Raw genomic sequence first — 22530 nt, forward strand, 5'->3', positions numbered from 1 at the left:
ACTAAAACAATTTTAGGCAGAATTCCTCATTAGGGACTCAGATCTAAAGCCTGATGGTATAATATGGCCCCCATAATTGATAACTATCACACATAGTCAGACTGTAAACAAACAGTGATCTTACCAGTTGGGTAATGTTGGAAGCGTGGCAATATTCCCCAATTGAATTGTTTCCTGGGACAAAAATGGTATATTTTTCAGAGGACTCAATTTTTCCAATCAACTGGTATTGCTAGAAGTTGCAAAACAGGGATATTAGTGAGTGAACTAGTTTTATTTAAAAGAGCACGAGAGGTAAACAAGAAACCCAAAACAAACAAAAAAAAGATAAAATATTACTATCAGTTAGGGAGGTGGAGGCATCAGGCAAGAACTCCAATAGAAATGCTTTAAAACTGGATGAGATGCAAGGCAATTTCCAGTAGAGTCATGGAAAACAGCAGCAATCCACCCTGCCGAGGCCTTGCTTGGCTGATGCTGGCCCAGCTTCTTAGATAAATGGGCCTCTCTCATACTTACAGTGTGCATCTATAAGTCCCCTGCTTGAGCATCATCTCTAGTATGTGTGTTATCATTCTGAGGTGTGTACATGTGTGCACACACACACACACACACACAAAAGGTCTTACAGATCCAATCTATCACTTTAATAAGTTGCTAAAATTGAAAGAAACCTCTACCATACCTCCCAAAGAAACTAACCACTCCAAAGAGGCTTTATAGCTAAAACAGCAGTTTTCATTGGGTGTGTCTTGTTCTATTTCTGTGAGGTCTGATCCCCTGTGGGAGTTATTCATTCCTTTGGGAGGCTGGCTAGCCAGCTTTATAAATCTGTCCTAGTCCCAAAACATAGCCTGGGAGCACCACAAAAATCACCATGATTTTCCTAGGCAGTCAATGCAGGCTTGGTTCTAATGTTAGGCTGGTTCAGCGGCTTCATACTATCAAAAAAGCTTCCTAACTTAATATTCAATAGAATCCAAACAATTGCTTACCAGTAACAACTCCTTGAACAGAGTAAATGCGGGGACCATATTGAGCTGTTGCTGCAGACCGGGGCGACTTGGTGGGATATCTCCTAAAGGTGGTAACAAAACCTGAGCGCAAGAAAGACAAAGATGAGCTTGATCACAGGTCAGAGACTGCTTGGGAAAAGCACACGGCAATCCTGCCCTACAATGAAAATAATTATGCATGGTTGCAGTTAGTGTGGTTCTGCTCCCAGAATGGACAGGTCTTGACTCTTTTCTTGAAGAGCCAAGTATTGGACTCTTCTACACAGTTTGAGGGCAGTGCTTTAAATATTAAATGCTGCTGCACAAGTAGCATCTGGAATGAGCTCAGAATATCCAGATCTACTTGGATCCTATTTGAATCCCCCCATAGCTCCACAAACAACAGAAAACAAATGTATTACAGCAATATAACCTAGTATTTCCAGACATTGTTCTTACTGATTTACCTTATTTAGGATATAAATAGTGCCGTTAATAGCAGGAATATCAGCTACTACAATGATTGCATTCTGAATCGTTATAGCCTGAAAAATAACAAGAGGGAAACATGAGAACATTGTAGGTCACTGAGTGGGGTGAAACAAAACAATCTGTGTCCAAGGCCCCCTGCAGCACCTTAGACTTATACGATACATCAGGAATTTAATGGCATTGTCCTCACCAATGGGTACCCCAGCACGGTATATCCCTAAATGTGTTGTTTAATTTGCTATCAATATACACACGTCAATTAAAAAGCCCTTACGCCGCTGCTGTTGGTTATCTCCCATCTGGTCCGTGGATTGAGAGTGGGTAACTCCTCACCCTTGTGCTCTTTGAGCTGCTCACTGGTGAAGGAACCTTGGAGAAAATGGGCCCTGTAGGTGACAGGCACATGTAAAGAAGAATTGAGAGCACGTTTTATAACACAGACCTCTGAAGTAGACTGTTTATCTTGGCTGCCATCTGATCCCGTAGCTTGCTCTTCACAATCCTGGGCCTGGCCTCCTCTCAATATCCATGTCATTATGTGCATTAATCCCCTGGTATGGGATGACAACTGACAACATGCAGCCCTCTATCACTCAAGCTAATCTGAAAGTATAGCAGGTCACTCAGCTGCAAGAGGTTACGAGCCTCAGGTGTTTCCAGGATTCGATATTTCTGCAACGAGATGTAGGTGCTATCTAAAGTTCATCTCTGCAAGGAGTTTAATCCAGATATTGAACCAGTGCTCATGTTAACTCGTACTCTAGCTCCTCCCATCCTGGTCCCTAAGCTCTCCACAACACAAAGTCCTTTAATGAGACATTTCAACTAGGAACAGCTGAAATGGGTTGAATACAATAAAAGCTAATGCAAACATGTGCCCCAAACCCAAACCACTGGCACTGAGCTACACAGATACACCATGCAGCCATGCAATTGCTATACAGCCAGTGAGCTGTATTTGCAGCCATCAAGCGGCTGCTCTACACCTGGCCTTCATAAGCTTGTGTGGTCCTTCCCTAGCCCTGGTGTAGCTTGCCCATGCCAGGCCAGTTTACTCTAGCTTTGTAGGCCCCAGAAATGGGCTCATTGGGCAAAATGCTCCTTCCTTCTACCTCGTGCATAGGTGCAACCACAAACAAAAGTTGACTGGGACCAGATATGAGGATGCATGAGCCCTGCAGCCACACTGAGGGGAGCATGGATAGGATGATGAACACTGGATGGACACAGCCCAGTGGTTGCTGTGTGGTAAGGAGGGGGCAGAGGAGCCCAGGACATGGGGCAGATGTTGCTCTGTTTTTCACTTAAGCTAGACAGCCTGGTACTCTGGCTGAGGACAGAGTCAGGACTCCTCTGCTCCAGTTCTGCTGAGGTTGGTTTGAAGGGGATGGGGAGATTGAGCCCTGCTCAGTGGAAAGCAGAGGACTTGGTGGTCACTCCACACTTCCAGGCAATTGGCTGCAACAGTGAATCCCAGCAGCTAGTATTATAGGAGGGCATTAATGTACATTTCTCACCTGCACTTTTGAAAAGGAAGATGCCAGATTTCTCCCCTTCTCCATCATCGGGTTTGAGCTACCTTTGATCCCACCCAATTCTAGCTGCAGCAACTTCTGTGTACCATCATCTCCAGCACCAACTCAGCCAAGCTGCCTCTCCTCACAAGTTCAGTACTTTCTCCATCTCCCCTCTGCTTTAAAAACTCCTCCCATCTTCTGCCTGCTCCTCAATACCAGTCACAATTCTGACCTTAGCTCTTCCATCCTGCTCACCAGCCCGACCAGATCCATATTTCCCAGCCAGCATTCACACACCCTCCCCTTTTTGATTCCACTAATCTTCCCTGGGCTCAACTCCAGATTTCTGTGGGTCACCACCTGCCTTCCCTCCCCAGAAGATGTGAGTAAGTAAGAGAGCTGCAGACTTCATGCTCCTCTCACATCTTCTGCGTGGCCAGATGTTCTGTGCAGAAAGAGCAGCATGCAGAGAGAATTCCCTGTTCCTTCTCTCACTGTGGGGCTGCTTCTGCATCATGGCTGGGAGAAACATCCTGCCTTTAATATGCAATTAATAAGCCTTCATTGTATCTTCTAACCTCTGTTATGTTTGAATTATCCAATAAACACTTCATCAACTGGATGTTTCACCTCTGCTATGTTTTTACCCTGTGATGGTTTTCTTTCTACTGCCAAGGAGCCGATACGGAGAGAACGCCAGTCTCCAGCCCTCAGTTAGGGCTGTTTTGAATGAAAGAGCATGGTAACAGTCCAACGATACCTGACTAAAAATGGCAGCGTGTAGGGCTTCAGCCAGAAATCTTTTTCAGCCTGGCTCAGGTTTTTGATGGCGGCTTCTGCGGGCACCAAAACAGTGACATTGATTCCTGCCGGGATGCTGAAGAGAGACTTCTGTTGTCCAGAGCAAGGAGATGCACAAATAAAACAAGTCAGTGCTACACCTACAGCGCAGAACAAACCTTTATAGCTATGATCCCACTCCCACTGCATGTAAGATTTCTGTGTGGGACTAAAGCTTAAATTCAGTTGTACCCAGAGCTGTGGTGGTGGTTGGGAAATTAGTTCTGGTGGGAGCAGGGCCGGCTCCAGCATTTCTGCCGCCCCAAGCAAAAAAAAAAAAAAAAGCCGCGATCGCGATCGGCGGCGGGGCAATTGGAAAAAAGAAAAAAAAAAGCAGCGATCGGCGGCGGCAGTTCAGCAGCAGGTCTTTCGATCCCGGAGGGAGCGAGGGACCTGCCGCCCCCGAATTGCCGCAGGTGCCGCCCCTCTCCCTTGGCTGCCCCAAGCACCTGCTTGTTAAGCTGGTGCCTGGAGCCGGCCCTGGGTGGGAGTCAGCAAATGCCATGGAAAATTTTTCCACAGCAGTCCAACCTTAATTTGCTGGATGATGAACGTAGGAAATCTGCAACTTCAAGGAACAAACCCCCAGAACAGGTGCTGCAGAAGGAGAAAGTTCTTGATATTTTTATATTGCCAGTGCCAAAGGTCTCTTTATTCAAAAAAGGTTCTAAGAACCTTGCAAATAGGAGCACATTCACTTGAGCCAGTAAATCCCTTCGTACACCCGAGGCCAGATTTGGACTAAGGACCAAATATGATCTGGCAAATGCAGGTGTAACTGATGGAATGGGTGTTGTGCCTGCTTGTAAATTTGGCTCCATGTATTGGAGAACATTTTCAGTGGCCAACTCCATTCCATGAAGTGCTTACCACCCTGTTCCAGTGGGAACAGGAAGATAGTAACAAGAAAGGGAAAGAAAGCTACCTGAATTTTTAACTTTACTCTTACTTTTGAAGTGTCGCTATTTGTATATTACTCCCACTGGTTTTTTATCTGTTTGTCTTTCACCCAAAGCAGTCAGCTACTTTACAACAGCCATGAGTTAGCAGCAATATATGGTATGAAGGTCAAGTATGTGATGATCTCCGTTTCTTCCAGAGCGAGAAGCATGGTCCCCAAAACACGCCATACGAGCCAATGGGTCCACAGTTACAGTCTCTAGAGCAGGTGTCTTAGTGCACACAGTTAGCCATGTGACTCACCACTCAAATGAATGAGAACTTAAGAGGGTACACGCCTGGTCCTCATTGACCTTTCACATGGTGCTATTAAAAACATAGCTAAATGCAATCAATCACACCATTTAGAACAATCTATAAAACTGTCAACTAATTTGAAACTCTAAAATGCACAGTAATTTTAAAAAAACCACCATTTCCAGAGCTAAAGGTGGGGATTTTTCGGTTAATGTACCATGCATTAGCAAAGTTCAGCTTGATTTGCCCTTTTTTTTTTAATAACGCATGCAAAGGAAAATTGCCTCTTAGCAGCAGATTTAAAAACAGCATCTTTGATCTTTGCTTTGTTTTTTTTTTTTTACAATTTATATTTTACAAAAACACTTGTAATTGCTTCAGGCAGCATTTTTTACCTTAATCCACTCATAGAAGCCTGCAAAGTGGGAATTCCTGGCCAGCTCCTTCCAAAAGAGAAAGCAACACCAAGATTAGTACAAGTACAGAGCTTGTAGGGAGGGATGAAGCAGGGGGAGGGAAGGGTGGTCCTGTGATCCTTGTTATTTCAAGTCTGCTTCAAACACAGCAAACTCGGCTGAGTCAAGTGCTTACCACCTGCCTACACAGAACTTTCAGAAGCCATGTGTCACTCACAAAGGTGTGCTCCAAAGTCAGAGAGCTGGATCTAAACTCTTGATTTTTTTTTAAACTTGCACTACTCTGCCAATTATATCTAATTTCAAGCTTAAGGTAATTAATTCCTTGACAACCGTTGCCTTTTCTAACTACTCAGATGGGGCACAGAGTTCAGAACCAGAGCCGAATCCGAACTTCCCCAACGTTCAAGTCAGATCTCAGGCTCCTCTCTAATTAATGAAGGATGCATATGAGCTCTGCAACATCACACACCTAGGACACAAGTCAGAAATTGTTGTTGGTAGCTTACATTATAACTTGGGCCTACATACTAATGTCCTATCCAGGGAGAGAGGGAAATACATCAGATTGCCAAGCAGACTATGGTAAGAAGAGTCAGATCAGGTACTCTAGAGGGGGAAAGCGTGGGTAGGGACCCTGTGAGACCATGAATTCTCAGTCCCCGCTTGCAGGAGAGAGGGAAAGTATGTTCTCTGTGTAGATTTGTCCCCTTTTTAGTTGCTGTCTGACTTTTCACTTTGTATGTAAGTGTATGGGGAATCCGGCCCAACATGGGTTCCTGGGAACCGTAATTATTTTGATGGAAAAGCAGAGGGTGGTGTGATAGTTGGTATCCTACAGCAATACTCTTCAGTAAATCAAGAGAACTGTCACTACATCTTGAACAACAACAATACAGTGGGATCAAACTATTCCCCCCTTCCCTTTCCTCTAATTCATGGGACACAACACAAAGAGACGTATCGATTTTTTTCAAGGTGATGCTGAAGTTTCAAACTGGACAGTTCAACATATCAGTTAGGATGGAAAATTGGCAGAGGATTGATAGCGTTACTGAGGCATACACTGACATAGGTTTTAATTATTTTGTTTTTGAATGAAGTACTTTATATATACTTCAAGAAGTAGCAACTGTTAGTAAAATTATGTATATTTAACCTCTGATATTCAAGTCCAGAATCAACAAGTATCATTGGTACATACATAAATTGCCTAGGGAGGTTGTGGAATCTCCATCATTGGAGATTTTTAAGAGCAAGTTAGACAAACACCTGTCAGGAATGGTCTAGATAATACTTTGTCCTGCCAGGAGTGCGGGGGACTGGACTAGATGACCTCTTGTGACGTTAGGAGTATAATATAATGTCTTATTGAAAGGTGACACAGGGCCAGAAAGAGTTAATTAACTCAGACTGACATGACCCATGGCCAAACTTTAAAGACTTGTTAGGAAGATATGTAAATGAATAGAGCTTTGAAATGCAAGCCTGCATTGTTAGAGACAGAAGGGTAGCTGTTTGCTCAGGTCTTGTAATGTAAGCAAACAAGTCTTGTCTATTACTATGGCTTTGATTCAACGATCAAAAAAGGAGTAGTAACATTTAGGAAGACACTTGAGTGAAATAGTATTATTGTGTACATGTCTCTTTGAAGGTTCTGGTAACCTGTATCTGAACTGTTTAATGGATAAATTACCCTATGCTAATTGCCATGATGTTTGGGAGATGGAAAGTTAAGCCTATTGTTTTCTCAGGCCAACAAGCTGAAACCCTAGACATGATCCTTCTTCATCTCAGATCTGCTTTGGGTTTCAAGATGGGGAAACCCTAAGCCATAAGAATTGAGATCTCCAGTCACTAACTGGGGTCACCCTGAATATGGACATTGGACTATAACCTATGGACTATTTCTAGAAGAACTTTTGGCAACAACAAACTCACCATCTCTGCTATGTACCTGGACCTCCAGAAATTGAACTCAAGTCTGTATGTATATTGATCTTTCAACCAACTCTCTCTCTTCTTTTTTTTACTAATTTTAGTTTAGTTAATAAGAATTGGCTATAAGTGTGTATTTTGGGTAAGATCTAAGTTATCATTTGACCTGGGTCTGCGGCTTGGTCCTTTGGGATCAGGAGAACCTTTTTTCTTTTACTGGGGTATTGGTTTTCATACCCAGTCATCCCCATAAGGAGCGGTGCTGGTGGCGATACTGGGAAACTGGAGTGTCTACGGAAATTGCTTGTGTGACTTATGGTTAGCCAGTGGGGTAAAACCAAAGTCCTCTCTGGTTGGCTGGTTTGGCGTGCCTTAATAATAAAGGACACCCAGCTTTGGGCTGTAACTGCCCTGCTCTAAACCATTTGTCCTGTATTGATACTCTCAGTTGTATCCTACCAGAGGCAGCATCGTTACACCTCTCGAGGTCCCTTCCAGTCCTATGATTCAAACCAGCAGCTGTCGTCACCTGCAGATTTTAGCATGAGCTGGTTCAGCTACTGCCAAAAAAAAAACAACCAACCTTTTTTCTTTGAATTAAAAGAGAATAATGTTCATTTTCTCCCTACCTTTAATACATCTCCATAACACGCAAGTCCATCTCCCATGTAACCCGGAGCGCAAGCACAGGACCGCTCCCCTCCTCCAAGAGGCTCGCACACAGCCTGTGAGGACAAGCAAACGAAGGATTAATGTGTAATAAAACAGTATCGCTCAGTGTTAGCCACTCAGGAACCCTGTGGCAAATGTGGGAACTGATCTCCAGTCTCCCAAATCGCAAGATAGGGCCTTAACTACAATGCCATCCTTCCTCTCATGGTCCCTAATGCTGAAATAGTGTATTTTTACTGTACATCTAAGAAACCACCACCACCCCACACACACCTTCTAGCACAGCCTTGTGAAACACGGGAGTGTGAACAAACAAGATAAACTAATGACCACAAAGCCTTTACGCTTTGTCACAGGAAGATGTGATTATTGCACAACAAAGGAAGACATATTGGGCCAGATTATCAGTGGGTGTATATCAACATAGCTCCATTGCAGTCAGTAGCGCTACACCAAAATACATCCACCGAGGATCTGGCCCAACATTCTTTCCCAAGAAGGATTTTGGAGAATTCTCCAGCTACTCACCAAATCATGGCAACCACCATTGTCCAGCTTGCAAGGATTAATGGGGTCACAGTTATAGCCATCACCAGCATAGCCACTCTTGCACATACACTTGCTCTGAAAGTAGAAGAGAGAGGGAGGAGCTTCACTACGGACCTATCCCGACTACACAACTAATGCCGTCCCTCTTTCAATGAGTCTGGGTCAAGATCTACTTTTAAGTTAATTTTTAAAACGATTTTCTTCTCAGTGTTGTTAACAGTCCCTGGAAAGTCCAAAACGGAAATATTTCCTTACTAGGGGTTTCCCTCTGTTATGGTGCACACGCTGGTTTGTTATTGTAGGGTTGCTCATGAATATAAAGCACTCCGGCATGCACTAGTTTGTTATTGTAGGGTCTCTCAGCGTGACACACTGTACTTCAAAGTATCACCCTGTAACCCCCATATTCATCATTGGTATATGGTGGTGGCATTTCATACAAAGCATGCCTTGCAAGGTATCATATGAAAGATCACGATCTGCTGAAATTCACTGTTCTGTCAAAATGTGTGTATCATCATTGTACACAAAGTTATGAAATTTTGCTGCATGGTTGTTACTGAAATATGTTGCGAGTTTGGGAGATGCCCACTGCTAGCTCTCCAACGACAACAAAGGTGGTGACCCACACCCAAACGTACGTTAAGCGACCATTAAGAGCCATTGACCAGCAGGGGAATTGCAAACAGGAGATTTACAATTCTGTGAGAGACAGTTGCACAAGCACCACACAATAGAGGATTGCTCAATTCTGACTCAGCAAGGCCTACCAGGACATGTCTGGACCAGAATCTTTCTTGGGACATGAATTGAGAGTAGAAAATAAGGAACCGTGGCATCATGAGACCATCTCTCTCCTCCCCCACCTACACTGAAGGCAACAAGAACACTGGGAAAACAAAGATTTTGAACGGAGGAGACTGGTCCCAGGCTGACAAGGAAATTCAGCCTGTGTATTAAGAACTGTAACTTATCTGCAACATCCAGTGCAGTGAGAAAAGCTGTTTGATTCAACTCTTGCTTAGTCTGATAAAATTTAGAATTTAGACTGTGATTTTACTTTTATTTCTTAGGTAACCACCTTTGTCCTGTATGTCTACCACTAATAATCACTTAAAAACTATCTCTCTGTATTATTATTTTAATGTTTGAGTTTTACCAGTGAGTTTGTCTAAAGTGCTTGGGGAAACTGCTCAGAATACAAAGACTGGTACATATCCCCCATCCTTTGACGAAATGGTGAACTAATTAATGAGCTTGCATTGTTCAAGATAAGATCTTGAGCAGTGTAAATGATGGTATATTTCTGGGGTGCAAGGCTGGGGGCTTGGGAGATTTGCTGGTGTTTCCTTATGTATAGTTCATGAGTGGCTTAGAGAGCATTCATGCAATTTAGCTGGGTGTGTCTCTGTATGCTGGTGGCTGAGTGATCACAGCATCTAGAGGGGTTTGCTGTTTGTCACTAGCATAGCATCGTGAGAGACAGCCCAGGCTGGAAAGTTAAGGGGGCACCGCGGTCCCGCTGTTCCAGATTGGACCCCGGGGATCCTGTCAGACTCAGGAATGCTGATTTACTAACTCTTGTTTTAATTAAAAAGAAATTAAAAGACTACCATGGATTTTTCAAACAGATGAGAGAAAAATACAGGCCAAACTATGGGCCTTCCTACCTTGAAGATGGCTAGAGAGACAGGGAATTGCCCAAATGGATAGCCGCTTTAACTGCTGTGGCTATTTGATGTATTTATTTTATATTTTAACACTCCCCAAACCTACCTCCACATATCAGTTGTCTGAAACCAGAAATTACAGAACACAGGAACCCAGAACTCCCTGTGGCAGGAAAGACCAACAGCCCATGAAGCTGTGCTTCTGGCAGTGGCCTACACCTGATGCTTCAGGAGAATGAGCTACCCCCATGATGCCCTTGACTAGTTGTGCAATGCTGTGTATGGGGAAGGATTGCTAGAGAGGTGTCTGTGGGGAGCGCGTTAAATAAAAAAATAGTTATTAAATGTAGTCCTTGCTATTCAAAGAATTCTCAGGTTTTTATTGGTTACTAGTATTTCATTGAATCATACTGTGTAAGGACTAAATTTTGCTGATTTAATGGAAGCCAATTTCTTTCAGACACACCAGTCGAGTAGGCCTTGCTGCTGACGTTCTTGGAGCAACAAGAATTGCTGCTCCTAGGAATTTCAGACTGCTACAGTGTGGTGTACATAGCAAGTGTCCATAAATCTCAGCGATGGACCAGTTAGTGCTGAACATACCTGTCCAGGTCCAACAAAGCTGCAGTCTGCATTCATGTGGCAGCCCCCTCTTGTCTCCAGCACACAGTTATCTATAGCAACACAGGCTTTTCCATCCCCAGTCCAGCCCTTGTTACACTGACAGGTAGCAGTACCAGGGCCTGTACTGGTACATATGGCCTGTGGGGGAGGGGAGAAAGGCAAATTACACTTAAATGAAAAAAAATTAAAATAAAACCATTGAGGATGGGAATCTTCCCAGGAAATAATATAATGAACTGGCTAATACACATGTTTAACAGTATCCCCCAATTGGGTAGAATTAGAGCTGCACAGTTGTGTGTCATAAGCCCTACACTGCTAACAGAGATTCACCTTGAGCTCAAGCAGTAGGAGACGGGTTTTGGAGGAGGATGAGAATTTTATCCCTGCTGTTGCTGCAAAGTGCTGAGTACAGTCTGTGTGGTGCTCTCTCCCTGTCTAGTGGTGGCTGAGCCACAGACAGAGGTTGAGGAGTCTGCTAAAGCCCTGGCTCAAGCAGTAGCGGTCACGTATTTAAGATCCAGAGGACCCAAGTTCAAACCCACTGCCAACGACCCAGCCCCAGGGCAGCATTACACCTACAGCTGCAAAATCCCAGGAGGCTGCAGATGTGTAACAGCATCATCATAATATCCGGCTGTTATATAGCGCTATTCATCAGCAAATTACAAAAATAATAATAAACAGTCCCTGTAATAGGTGAATGAGTCTTGGAATACCTCTCCCACCTGCTCTGGTACCACCCAATTACCCATGGACAATAGCAGCTGACTAGCTCCCAAAACAGGGTACAATAAACTTGGTTTCCAAAATAATACTGATTAAAAACCAACTGGAAGAGAGGCAGAAAGACTTTGTATAGTTTCGGAAAAAAAACTCTTTATCCATTGCAATTCCTTCCGCAACTCTCCACAGTTTCACTCCTACACTTCACCAGCCTAACGTGTAACCAGGGACAAATCTCAGAAGTGTGGGTAGGGTGACCAGATGTCCCGATTTTATAGGGACAGTCCTGATATTTGGGGCTTTTTCCTATATAGACTCCTATTATTCCCCACCGCCGTCCCGATTTTTCACACTTGCTATCTGGTCACCCTAAGTGTGGGTTTCTATCTAGATATTTAGATAGTCCCCATCACTGCCGTATCTGAACACCTTCGAATGAACAATTAAACAGATTCTTGCTCAAACCATCCAGATCTTTAGTTTCACAAAATTGGGTTGCGAATCTTATGAGAACAGGTGCTCTTGTTCGATTTCATGCACTTCCCATTGCCAGCTAAGCTGCAAATGATGCAGGAGGAACTCCCTCATGATGTTATGGCTTTTCCACTTCTGGCTTCTTTTAGATCTGTGGAATGCAGACTTTTCAACCTCTCCAAAAGACTCAGATTTAGGGGGTGGGCTGGTCTGTTTTTATTGTCTCCATACACTGGTCTTGCATAAAACCCGGGATGGATTCTCTGGGACCAGTCTCTAATTGTTCCAAAGACGAGGGGGGTGGGGGGGGGGGGAGAACAGAAACACTTCCATGGAGAAATCCTATAGATTTGTACTAATAGGGATGAAACCAAAAGGGTTCTATAGACAATTACTCTAAAATTACATAGGATTTCATAGAGAATGAGACCCTTTCTATAGGTGTTCTGAGCCATCCTATAGAATTCTATAAGAGGGACATTAGTCACTACTGAATTAAATTTTCCATAAGGGAGAGGAAGATCTCTCCAGGACATTCCAGCTTGACACAGGCAAAAGAGCTCATAGGTAACAAATCAAAGATTTGAGGCAGCTGTCCCTTCTTAAAGAGATCCATCCTTCATTTGCCCCACTCCCATCTGCTTTCCCTTTATATGACCTAGATGCATTCCCCACACTGAAGTTTAAAAAACATGAGTATGCTTTGCTCTACTGTAGCACTGTCCATCCACAGGCATCAATGTGCTTTACAAACATTAATTCATTATGCCTCACATCACCACCATCTTACAGAAGGGGAAACTGAGGCATAAGCAGGTCAAATAATGTGTCCTAGGCCACACAAGTCAGTGGCAGATCTGGGAACAGATCTCCTGAATCCTGGAGCCCCGCTCTTGCCAGTAGCTAATGTTTCTTCCGTGTTATCCACTCACATTTTCTGAACAGCCTCCTCGTTCCGGCTTCCTACAAAGATCAATGGGCAGGCAGGAAAACCCATCCCCTTCATAGCCATCAGTACAGATGCACCTTAAAAACCAAGCACAAAGAGACGTGAATTCCCAAGCACAGAACGGCAGCGAGGCAGAGGATGTCTGCTAGCACTGCCCCATTAAAATTCAGCAACGAGTATGGAGATGATTGCATATCTAACATGGTGAGGACATTCTTTGATGCTGTGATTTCCTGTGGCGTAGATGTCTACATGGCATACGCAACCACATACTCACCAATGCACAGAGCTGGCTACATCTATTTATATTACTGGAGCCCCACTGTGCAAGCTGCTGTACAAACACGCACAGCGACACAGTCCTTGCCCCAGTGTACCCCGCCCCCTACTATGTACATAATAACCTTGCTGTGTTGTTGAGGCTGCAGACTGCGTTCCGGTGACAATACTGAGATGCAGTCGGGCCACAGTTCTGAGAAGTCCTGTCACAGAATTCCCCTGTATAGCCATCCTTACATGAACGGGACTGGCACTTTCCCCTGCTGCCCGGCCTGTTATCACAAATTCCATGGATGCAACCGCAATCTGTCAAACGCATGGAGAAGAATCAGTTGCCTGGTCAGTTGGCAAACTCCTGCAGAGAGAGCACCTTTTAAATTTTCAAATTTCTCTTGCAATCTCTTCTCAAACCAAATGACTGTCAGATTCGTTCTCAATTCTTAGAAGTCACCTGGGAGATATTTCTGCTTTTCCTGAAAATATACCTAATTGAGCAGATCCTCATCTGGCATAAGTCAATGTAGCTCCATTGATTTCAATGAAATCACGCTAATTTACATCAACCAAGGATGTGGCAAGATGTTCTTATCATTATGGGTGGGGGAGCTAACGGAAATGGACATTCAAAGCCATCAGAGTTACACCCTATCTGGGGCTGGTAAGCAAGGATGACAGCATTTTATCTTCAGTCATTGGACTCCAGGCCCTCAGAGCACTTAGAGATGGGAAAGATTTATTGGGTCATTCCCCCCTGACCGAGATGGATCCAAACACCTTCAAACACTGCTGGGGGGATTCCAAAATCTGGATCTGAATTTTTCAGTTGAGCCCATCTCCATCTGCCAGACATTGATTCATGCTTTGTCTACTCCAGCATGAAATGACCAAACGAAGGGCCTACCTTGTGAAACTAGTCCATAGAGCTCCCTGTTAGGAAAGGGTCCATGCCTACATTCCCCCGCCCACTTTGCTCAGTTTACTGCCTTGCATTTCCTGTTACCCATCAGGGTTGCTTTCTTGAGGAATTACAGACCTTCATCACAGTTCTCCCCATGCTTGTTTGGGTTTGAGCAGATGTGGCAGGCTATTCCTTTGAAACCCTCAAAGCAAAGACAGTTGCCATTCCCTTGCAGCCCATCACTACACTGGAAGGAAAGCAAAAAGAAAACTGACATGAACAAGGTGGAGGGAAAATATACCTGACAGAGACATTCACGTCTAGTAAGGGAAACCTCGCAGGTTCCAGAAAAGCGTGGAGGATTGTAAACCATTTTAGGAGCAAGAAAAAACCACACAGGCTAACATGGCCCTGGTGACCAGAAGCAAAGAAGCTGAACATTAAAATGGTAGTTAAATTGAGATAGCAGCTGAAAGTTCAGATGTTTATTCAGACCTCTTGGGTCTGCAAAACTGGGCTGGAAATGTCATGTGAACACACACATGATTTTTTTGGAGCTTCTGCTTTTGGTCCCAGCTGCAGCAGGAAGCACATGCAAAGTGGAAGAGAAAAACGGACCAAATTTTTTCAAATATCAGAAAAGATTCAGCTCAAGTTTTGGATGAAGTTTCAAGTCTGCTTCTACTTTACGTAAACCGGGTGACCTGTGTCCAGTGGGAATAAGATGAGCGTGTAGTGATGACGTGAGTTATTTCCCGTACATTCAGAATAAAAACAAAAAACGTTGGTAGTGGTAATAGAAAAGACTGCATAGTAGTCAGTTCCAACAGAGCTAGTGCCAAACCAAATGCCTTGTAATATTTTGTATTTGAGCCCCAGAGTTACACACTGACAAATACCATTTGGAATTGCAGCAGATGAGCACACATTGTTCTTCCCAGGGGGTTTGGCTCTGAGAGTTATTTTGTTTAGAAGGATCAGCCCTGAATATATATTAATCCATAGCCTTGATCGAGTCTTCTTCCACAAGAGAGAAAAGTTATCCCTGCCTATTGTATGTCACACTGTGATATCTGTTATGCACCCAGATTTACACTGTTATTGTGAAAAAAGACGCTCAATGAATGAAACATTATAGTGAGATTTGAAAGCACAACAGCCTGGAAATGTTACGTTTAGTTCCAACAGCAGCCATAACTTGCCTTGCAAATACAACATGTAGTACTTCACTTCTGCGCAGGGCATTAACAACTTGTATACAGTCATATATGCATGTAATGTGAGTTAGTTATGGTACGAGTGGTAGCTATTGGACTAGGGTGACCAGATGAGAGGAAGAAAATATCGGGACACATGGGTAGAGGGGGGAGGGGGAGTCCGCAAAATATTGGAACAGATTGTGTCCCAAACATTGGTTGGGAGGCGGGACAAACGCCTCAATATCGGGACGGTCCGGATTTTATCGGGACGTCTGGTCACCCTATATTGGACACATTTTGCTCCGAGTTACAATGGTATAAATCCTAGAAGAGGCATTAATCTCAGTACAAGACATTGTGGTGTGCGTAGCTATGATTTTGTTATCTATCTCAAGGAGACAGAAAGAAATGCCTCGCTCCCCATCTGTAAGATTGTCTGTCTTTAATTTTCTCACAAGCTTGCTCCCTGGCCAGACAGGCAGACCTCTCACATTTAAAGGTGTAGTATACAGAAATCAATAGCTATGTACAGCACAGACACTGTTCTTACTTTCTCTAGACTGTAAATATGCCTCTTGTCAGGAGAGAAAGAGGCAGAGAAAGAAAGAAGCAAAGACAAGATGTATCCACCCTTTAAGATGGAGAGCAAGAGTAATAGAATTAAGATTATGTCCTTCCCATCCTTTGTCTATACCCAAGCTTTGTGCGTTCTGTTTCTTTGCCCTTTGCAAAGTTGAGCACAAGCCACTGATAATTTCCATGTTTGGTGCAAAGAATGTGAATTCCTGGTAAACACTGCCAATTAGATGCACATGACCAAACTCCCCAGCTTCCCACTAGGAGTTTGAAAAGGCTAGCATAGTCCAACCATGGGTCCAACATAGTGGGTTCTGGTGCACTTACATTCCCTCTGCCGTAGCATGGATTGGAGAATCCACCAGGGCATGGCGTGCAGTCAGGACCAAAGAATCCTTTGCAGCACCCAGGTTTCTGAAAAAGACATAACATTGGTACACCGTGTGGAGAAGCTTAGTGTATTAAACACCATACAACACGTATTTGGTCTGAACTCAGATCTTTTTCTCTTGTTCCTCTCAGTGCTCAGACTACAAGTCTGCCATTCTCCGTTTGCAAGTATTAAATTCAGCTCTTCCAGTGGCGGTGGATTAATCAAAAGGACTATTTGACCTGGATTCTGAACTATGCCTCCAATATCCCCCACACCTCGATTTCCCCCCGCCTCCCGCAGCAATAGCCTCTTACCACACCCAACCAGGTTTTTTTCCCCTAGCAAAACCTACTTCCCTCCCCTACTGCCCATGAGCTGGATTTTGAGGCCCTGTATTTTTGATTGTTCTGGGCCATGTCTGCCCTTTGTCCATCCCTGCCAAAAGCTGAATCATTTAGGAAGGCAAATGCTCCTGCTGGGTTGCTCCAGAGAGCTGATGTGGTTTGCTAACAGAAGCACAACAAATGGAAGGCAAACATTTCACAAGGTCGCACGTCAGTGTGTACGCTTGGCTCCCTGATGACTGATCACTTGCAAGCAGCATGACATCTCTAGCCAGGACGAGGCTGTTTCCCAAAACACCTGATAGGGTTTCAACAACAGGATACGATCACTCTGCAAGCTTAATGTGCACTCTCTAATTGCACTCTGTTTCCTTTGAGACATGCGTGGGGCTCTGTGATAGAAGAGGAGCTGTCGTAAACACCATGCTCTCTGTTATGGTGTTTCTTCCACCTCAGCTTGGCACATTCAAGGTGGCTCGTGTGGATTTAGCCACGCAGCTTCAATCAGCACTTAACCGGGGAGTCATGCAGATCAATCCTCACGTGTTTTGCTAAATATTTACCCCTAGGCAGGAACTTCCCCAGTTAGTGCAGTCCACCCCCAGTCCAGTGACAGGACGCAGGATATAGATACACTTTGAGTGGGGGAGGGGGTGATTCTCAGCTCAAGGAGACATACTCGCACTAGGTCTGATTGAGTTGGCATGCTAAAAATAGCATACCCACAGCAGCATGAGCAGTAGAAGCTAGCTGCCCTGAGTATGTATCTATGGCTTCAGGTGGGTGTGCATTGGGGGCAGCTAGCCCTTCCCACTGCTGGTGCTGCTGCGGCTACACACAATTTTTGCATGTTAACTGGATCAGTGCTAGTGCGGGTTTGTCTCCTTGAGCTGGGAATCATACCCCTGGCATGAAGTGTGTCTATCCTGCAGTTGGGAGATGTGACGGAAGCTTGTTTAGACATATCTGAGCTAGTTTTGACATGGACGAGCCAGTGACAAAAGCAAAGAAGCCATGGTAGCATGGGACAGGGCCGGCCTTAGCGAGAGCGGGGCCCGATTCCTGGGGGCGGGGCTTGCCGCCCCAGGAATTGGGCCCCGCTTGGGCTGGGGTCGCGGGGTTTGGGTCCGGGCCGGAGCTGGGCCGGAGTCGCTGGGCTGGGGACGCGGCCGGTGCCCCGGGGCCCGAGCCGGGCCGGGGGTGCTCGGCCGGGGCCAGAGCCGTGGGGCCCGAGCCAGGCCGGGGGTGCTCGGCTGGGGCCAGAGCCGTGGGGCCCGAGCTGGGCCAGGGGTGCTCGGCCGGCACCGCTCGGCCGGCACCGCTCGGCCGGCACCGCTCGGCCGGGGCCGGAGCCCCGGGGCCTGAGCCAGAGCCGCCGGGGCCTGAGGTGTTCAGGCCGGGCCGGCGCCCCATGGCCTGAACCAGAGCCGCCGGGGCCTGAGGTGTTCGGGCCGGGCCAGCGCCCCGGGGCCCGAGACGGGGGTGCTCAGCCGGGGCCGGAGCCGTGGGGCCCTGCTGGGGGTGCTCGGCCGGAACTGGGGCCACTGCCCCGGGGCCCGAGCCGGGCCGGAGCCAGAGCCGCTTGGCTGGAACCGGGGACGCTACCCCGGGGCCAGTGCCAGGCTGGAGCCAGAGCCGCTGGGGCCGGGGCTGGACTGGGCCACGCCGCGCCGCGCCTCCCCTCCCCGGAGCCCTCCTCGCGCCCCCCCCCCCCAGCTTACCTGTTGCTGCCGCTGCCTGCCCCTGCTTCTTTTCAGGCTTCCCGTGAACATCTGATTCGCGGGAAGCAGGGGAGGGGGAGGAACAGGGGGCGGAGCGTTCAGGGGAGGGGAGGAGGGGGAAGTGAGCTGGGGAGGGGGTGGACAGCTGCGGGGCCCTCTTAGGCGCGGGGCCCAATTCAGACGAATCGGCTGAATCGGCCTAAAGCCGGCCCTGGCATGGGAGGTAGCCACCGACCTGAGTACATTCCCAGGAGCCTGGGTGGGTGGAGCTAGCTGTGCCACCACCCATGCTTCACGGCTATTGTTACTTAAGTTAGATTAGCTCAAAGCGAGCTCCGGTACATCTACACATGCTGCAATCACAACTACCAACTGCAGGGTAAACATACCCTTAGTGTGGGAGCACTTCCTCCCCCCTGCCACTTGTACTCCAATTGGGAACCACCCGGTTCAAGGCAAAATACTCTCCTCTAGCTAAGCCAGGAGAAGCCAAGTTAAGCTCCCTTGAATTAGAATGTGCCCTTGCATACTGTACATCACACTTACCAGAATGGTTTGATTGCAGTACCTGGCACAGCCCTTCTTCAGGACGTTCAAGCCTAATGGATCATGGACGTAGACACATTCACTTGGATAGATCTCCTGAGCCTTCAGAAATGAAACAAGTCATCAGCACAACAGCTATATTCATGCTTTTTCCCCTGCCCCTTGCTGCAAAGGGTAACTGTCTATCATTGAGCTGAGGAAGTTCATGAGAGTGTCAAGGTGAACTAGATATCATTATGGAGACCCTATTGTACTGGAAGGCATACAACTGCTTCCTCTGCCTCACAAGAGTCCATAAATCAGACCCTAACGATGGCCATCTGTTCTGATCACACAGCTCGTGCTAAGTCAGAACAATGCAGTTACTTAAAAATTGGGTCACAAACAAGTCTCTATATTGTTTGGTTAACAAGCCAACATGCACATGATGGAAGCAAGTTAACTTGCTATCACTCCCATAAAGAGAAAGAGCTGAGAGGTGGAAATAATCACTGGGGTAACTCTAGTGACTTCAGAGGAGTTGTCCTGGGATGAACTTAGCCCACAATGCCTCTAACTTCACCAGTTACCGTTAGAGTGCAAACTCAGGGCCAAAGTTTTCAGAAGTGACTAGTGAGTTAGGGTGGCTCCATTTTTAGATGTCCAAGTTGAGATACCTAAAAGGGGCTTTTCTTTAAGGTCTCAGAATGTGGGCACCTAAATATTGAGCCACCGAAAATCACTCACTAGTTTTGAAAATCTTAGCCAAGCACTTTGTATCTTGGGAGCAAAACCTGCCCACAGCAGCATGACTGTTTCTGATGGTCTTTGTCCACAGCTGGGAAGCAAGATGCTGCTGTCTCACAGCAGGAGTAAGACGATAGCTGCTGGAGACTGTGGGTAACATTTTCTTCAATTTTATTTTTAAAAAAGTTTTAACTGTTCAAAACCGAAACAGAAACGTTTAGCTTCAGGTTGAAAAAAATGTTTTGTTCGACTCAAAACAAATATGTTTTTCAACTTTTCAGTGTGGCCAGCACCCTGAAAAATCAGGACAAGAGCTGTGCAAATAATTAAATCTCCACGTTATTTTTTAAATGAAATAGGGTCTTTAGAATATCTCACCCTATATTTTTCTTGTTTTCTCAGGGTGCCCAGTCTGAGATTGGTCTTACACCCTTAACTCATGCAAAATTAACTCTAGTGGGAGTTGGACTGAGTAAGGACTGCAGGATTTGTCCCTCTACTAGGAGCAAAACAGTTCACATAGCTGCAACTAGGTAGAAGTCAGAATAAATTTGTGACTCAACACATTGGAATCAACAGCAGATCTGATGGGACCGAACTCCACCTTCAACAACAAAACAAGGGCTGACCTCACCTGGCAGGAACACCCATCAGCGACACCCAAGCAGCAAACACTTCCAACCTGCTTTAGACAACCTCTAGCCACTCTGCCGGTCAGAGCCACGTGCGGACTCATCTCAGCCTGGCAGACTCAACATGTGCCAGTCAGGCTGCCTGAACCAAAAGTGAGCTATGTCCCACCCACCAAGAATTGGGCTAGACAAGTGACCCACCGCACAACAGGTTTGCTGCATCTTTCCAGTGACCAAGATACAACATGTGCATGTTTCCACTAGAGCAGTGGGTTTCAAACTTTTTTTCTGGTGACCCAATTGAAGAAAATTGTTGATGCCCATGATCCAATGGAGCCGGGGATGAGGAGTTTGAGGTGTGGGAGGAGGCTCAGTGCTGGGGCAGAGGGTTGGGGTGTGGGGGTAAGGGTTGTGGGGTGTGGCCAGGAATGAGGGGTTCAGGGTGTGGGAAGGAGCTCTGGGCTAGGGCTTGGGGTGTGGGAGGGGGTCACGGCTCTGGGCCTGGGTGCAGGCTCTGGGGTGGGGCCGGGGATGAGCAGTTTGGGGTGCAGGAGGAGGCTCCGGGTTTGGGGGAGGCTCAGGGCTGGGGCAGGGGGTTGAGGTGCCGGAGGGATCAGGGCTCTAGGCTGGGAGTGTGGGCTCTGGGGTGGAGCCGGGGATGGGGGGCTCCAGGTTTGGGGGGAGGCTCAGGGCTGGGGCAGGGGATTGGGTCGTGGGCTTACCTCCGGCGGCTCCCGGTCAGCAGCGCAGCTGGGGTGCAGAGGTAGGCTTCCTGCCTGTCGTGGCACCGCGGACCGCGCTGCGCCCTGGAAGCGGCCAGCAAGTCCAGCTCCTAGGTGGAGGCCCACAGGTATCGCCCCCCCAGCTCCCATTGGCCATGTGGAGCCGGTGCTCGGGGCAGGGGCAGCCTGCGGAGCCCCGTGGCCTATGAGCTGGACCTGAAGCTGGCCGCTTCCAGGGCGCAGCGCGGTGTCAGAACACGTAGGGACTACTATTTTTTACTGGCTGGCTGCCATGGACCCTGGGTGATGAGCAAGGCAAACCAGTGCCTTGCATTCCGCGACCCAATACTGGGTCACAACCTGAACTTTGAAAACCACTACACTAAAGGAACAGCAACATGGTTTTGGTAGAATCAAGGTTGGTGATTCCTTTGAGTGGCAGTTGATTAGCACGTTGAAAAGGGCAGGATGACAATGATCCGGCTGATAGTAAAGGTTCTGTCTCCGGTGGAGTCAGGGTGTTAAAAGTCTAGTTTCACTTAACACACACAATGCTTCATGTCATTCCAGTGATCGGGTTCTGCACACTTCAGAACCAGAGGCAGCATAAACCAGTGGATTAAGCCCTGATCTAGGACCAAGGAGACCTGGGTTACACTCCTGGCTTTGTCCCTGACTTGCTTTGTGACATTGAGCAAGTCACTTCCCCTCACTGTGCCTCAGTTTCCCCTCCCACCTGTTGTCTGTCTTGTCTATTTAGATTGTAAGCTCTTTGAGAGATCAGCACTCTTACTATGTATCTGTACAGTGTCTAGCACAATAGTGTTATTATAATACAAACAAAAAACAAGGTATTTACCATTTTTGTGCTGTGAGGTGGGCAAACGCTGGTGTTCAGGGCCCCACAATCAACACAAGAGCCCTGTTATAAAACCAAGAGAAGAAAAGTCCTTCCCATGAGAGTATTTACATTTATACACACTCAAACATAACCCCATTTTATGCTCATACATGAACAACACAGAAATATTGCTTATGACACTTTTTTTTTTTTTTGCCATAATAAGAAATCTGACCAAAGAAGTTTTAAGAAGTAAAGGTTCAGGAACAAGGTGAGTTTTTCATTTAAAGAAAAAATGTTTCCCAGATAATTTCTGTGGGTACTGCTCACATCTCAAAGTGCTGGTTTTTACACAGGTACATCTCTGTGAGATGACAAACCTCTCGGGGCTTTGGCTAGTAGATATTGTTTGTAGCTGTGTTGGAAGCTGTGATTTACAGTTAATGCTTTAGGTCTCATGACACTCAGAAGTACTGTGGACTCTTATGTCACTTCTGGGCTATTACTGGGGCCTCAATCCAGCACTGAGATGCACACAAGCGGACCTCAGACCTGTGACGGGTCCATTGGCTTCTGTGAAGCATACACATGAACCAGCTCTGGCCCAAATGTGG

At 46.3% G+C, this 22530-nt stretch overlaps 1 protein-coding gene across 1 annotated transcript in view; it reads right to left on the reverse strand.

Annotated features, from left to right (window-relative positions):
• The window catches only part of STAB1 (stabilin 1), a 105807-nt gene that overhangs the window by 43878 nt on the left and 39399 nt on the right, over positions 1–22530 (reverse strand). The window contains exons 20-34 of the mRNA XM_026656712.2: positions 21935–21997; positions 18996–19097; positions 16339–16425; positions 14372–14483; positions 13464–13644; positions 13043–13136; positions 10890–11048; positions 8596–8691; positions 8025–8120; positions 5437–5484; positions 3765–3895; positions 1762–1873; positions 1463–1540; positions 996–1097; positions 125–232 (exon numbers count right to left, since the gene is read on the reverse strand). Coding sequence (XP_026512497.1) covers positions 125–232; positions 996–1097; positions 1463–1540; positions 1762–1873; positions 3765–3895; positions 5437–5484; positions 8025–8120; positions 8596–8691; positions 10890–11048; positions 13043–13136; positions 13464–13644; positions 14372–14483; positions 16339–16425; positions 18996–19097; positions 21935–21997 — 1569 coding nt within the window. The remainder of the gene's footprint in view (positions 1–124; positions 233–995; positions 1098–1462; positions 1541–1761; positions 1874–3764; positions 3896–5436; positions 5485–8024; positions 8121–8595; positions 8692–10889; positions 11049–13042; positions 13137–13463; positions 13645–14371; positions 14484–16338; positions 16426–18995; positions 19098–21934; positions 21998–22530) is intronic.

Source organism: Terrapene carolina, unplaced genomic scaffold (genome assembly GCF_002925995.2).
Source record: "Terrapene carolina triunguis isolate 2854851 unplaced genomic scaffold, T_m_triunguis-2.0 Scaffold232, whole genome shotgun sequence".
In the NCBI taxonomy this organism is placed as follows: Eukaryota; Metazoa; Chordata; order Testudines; family Emydidae; genus Terrapene; species Terrapene triunguis.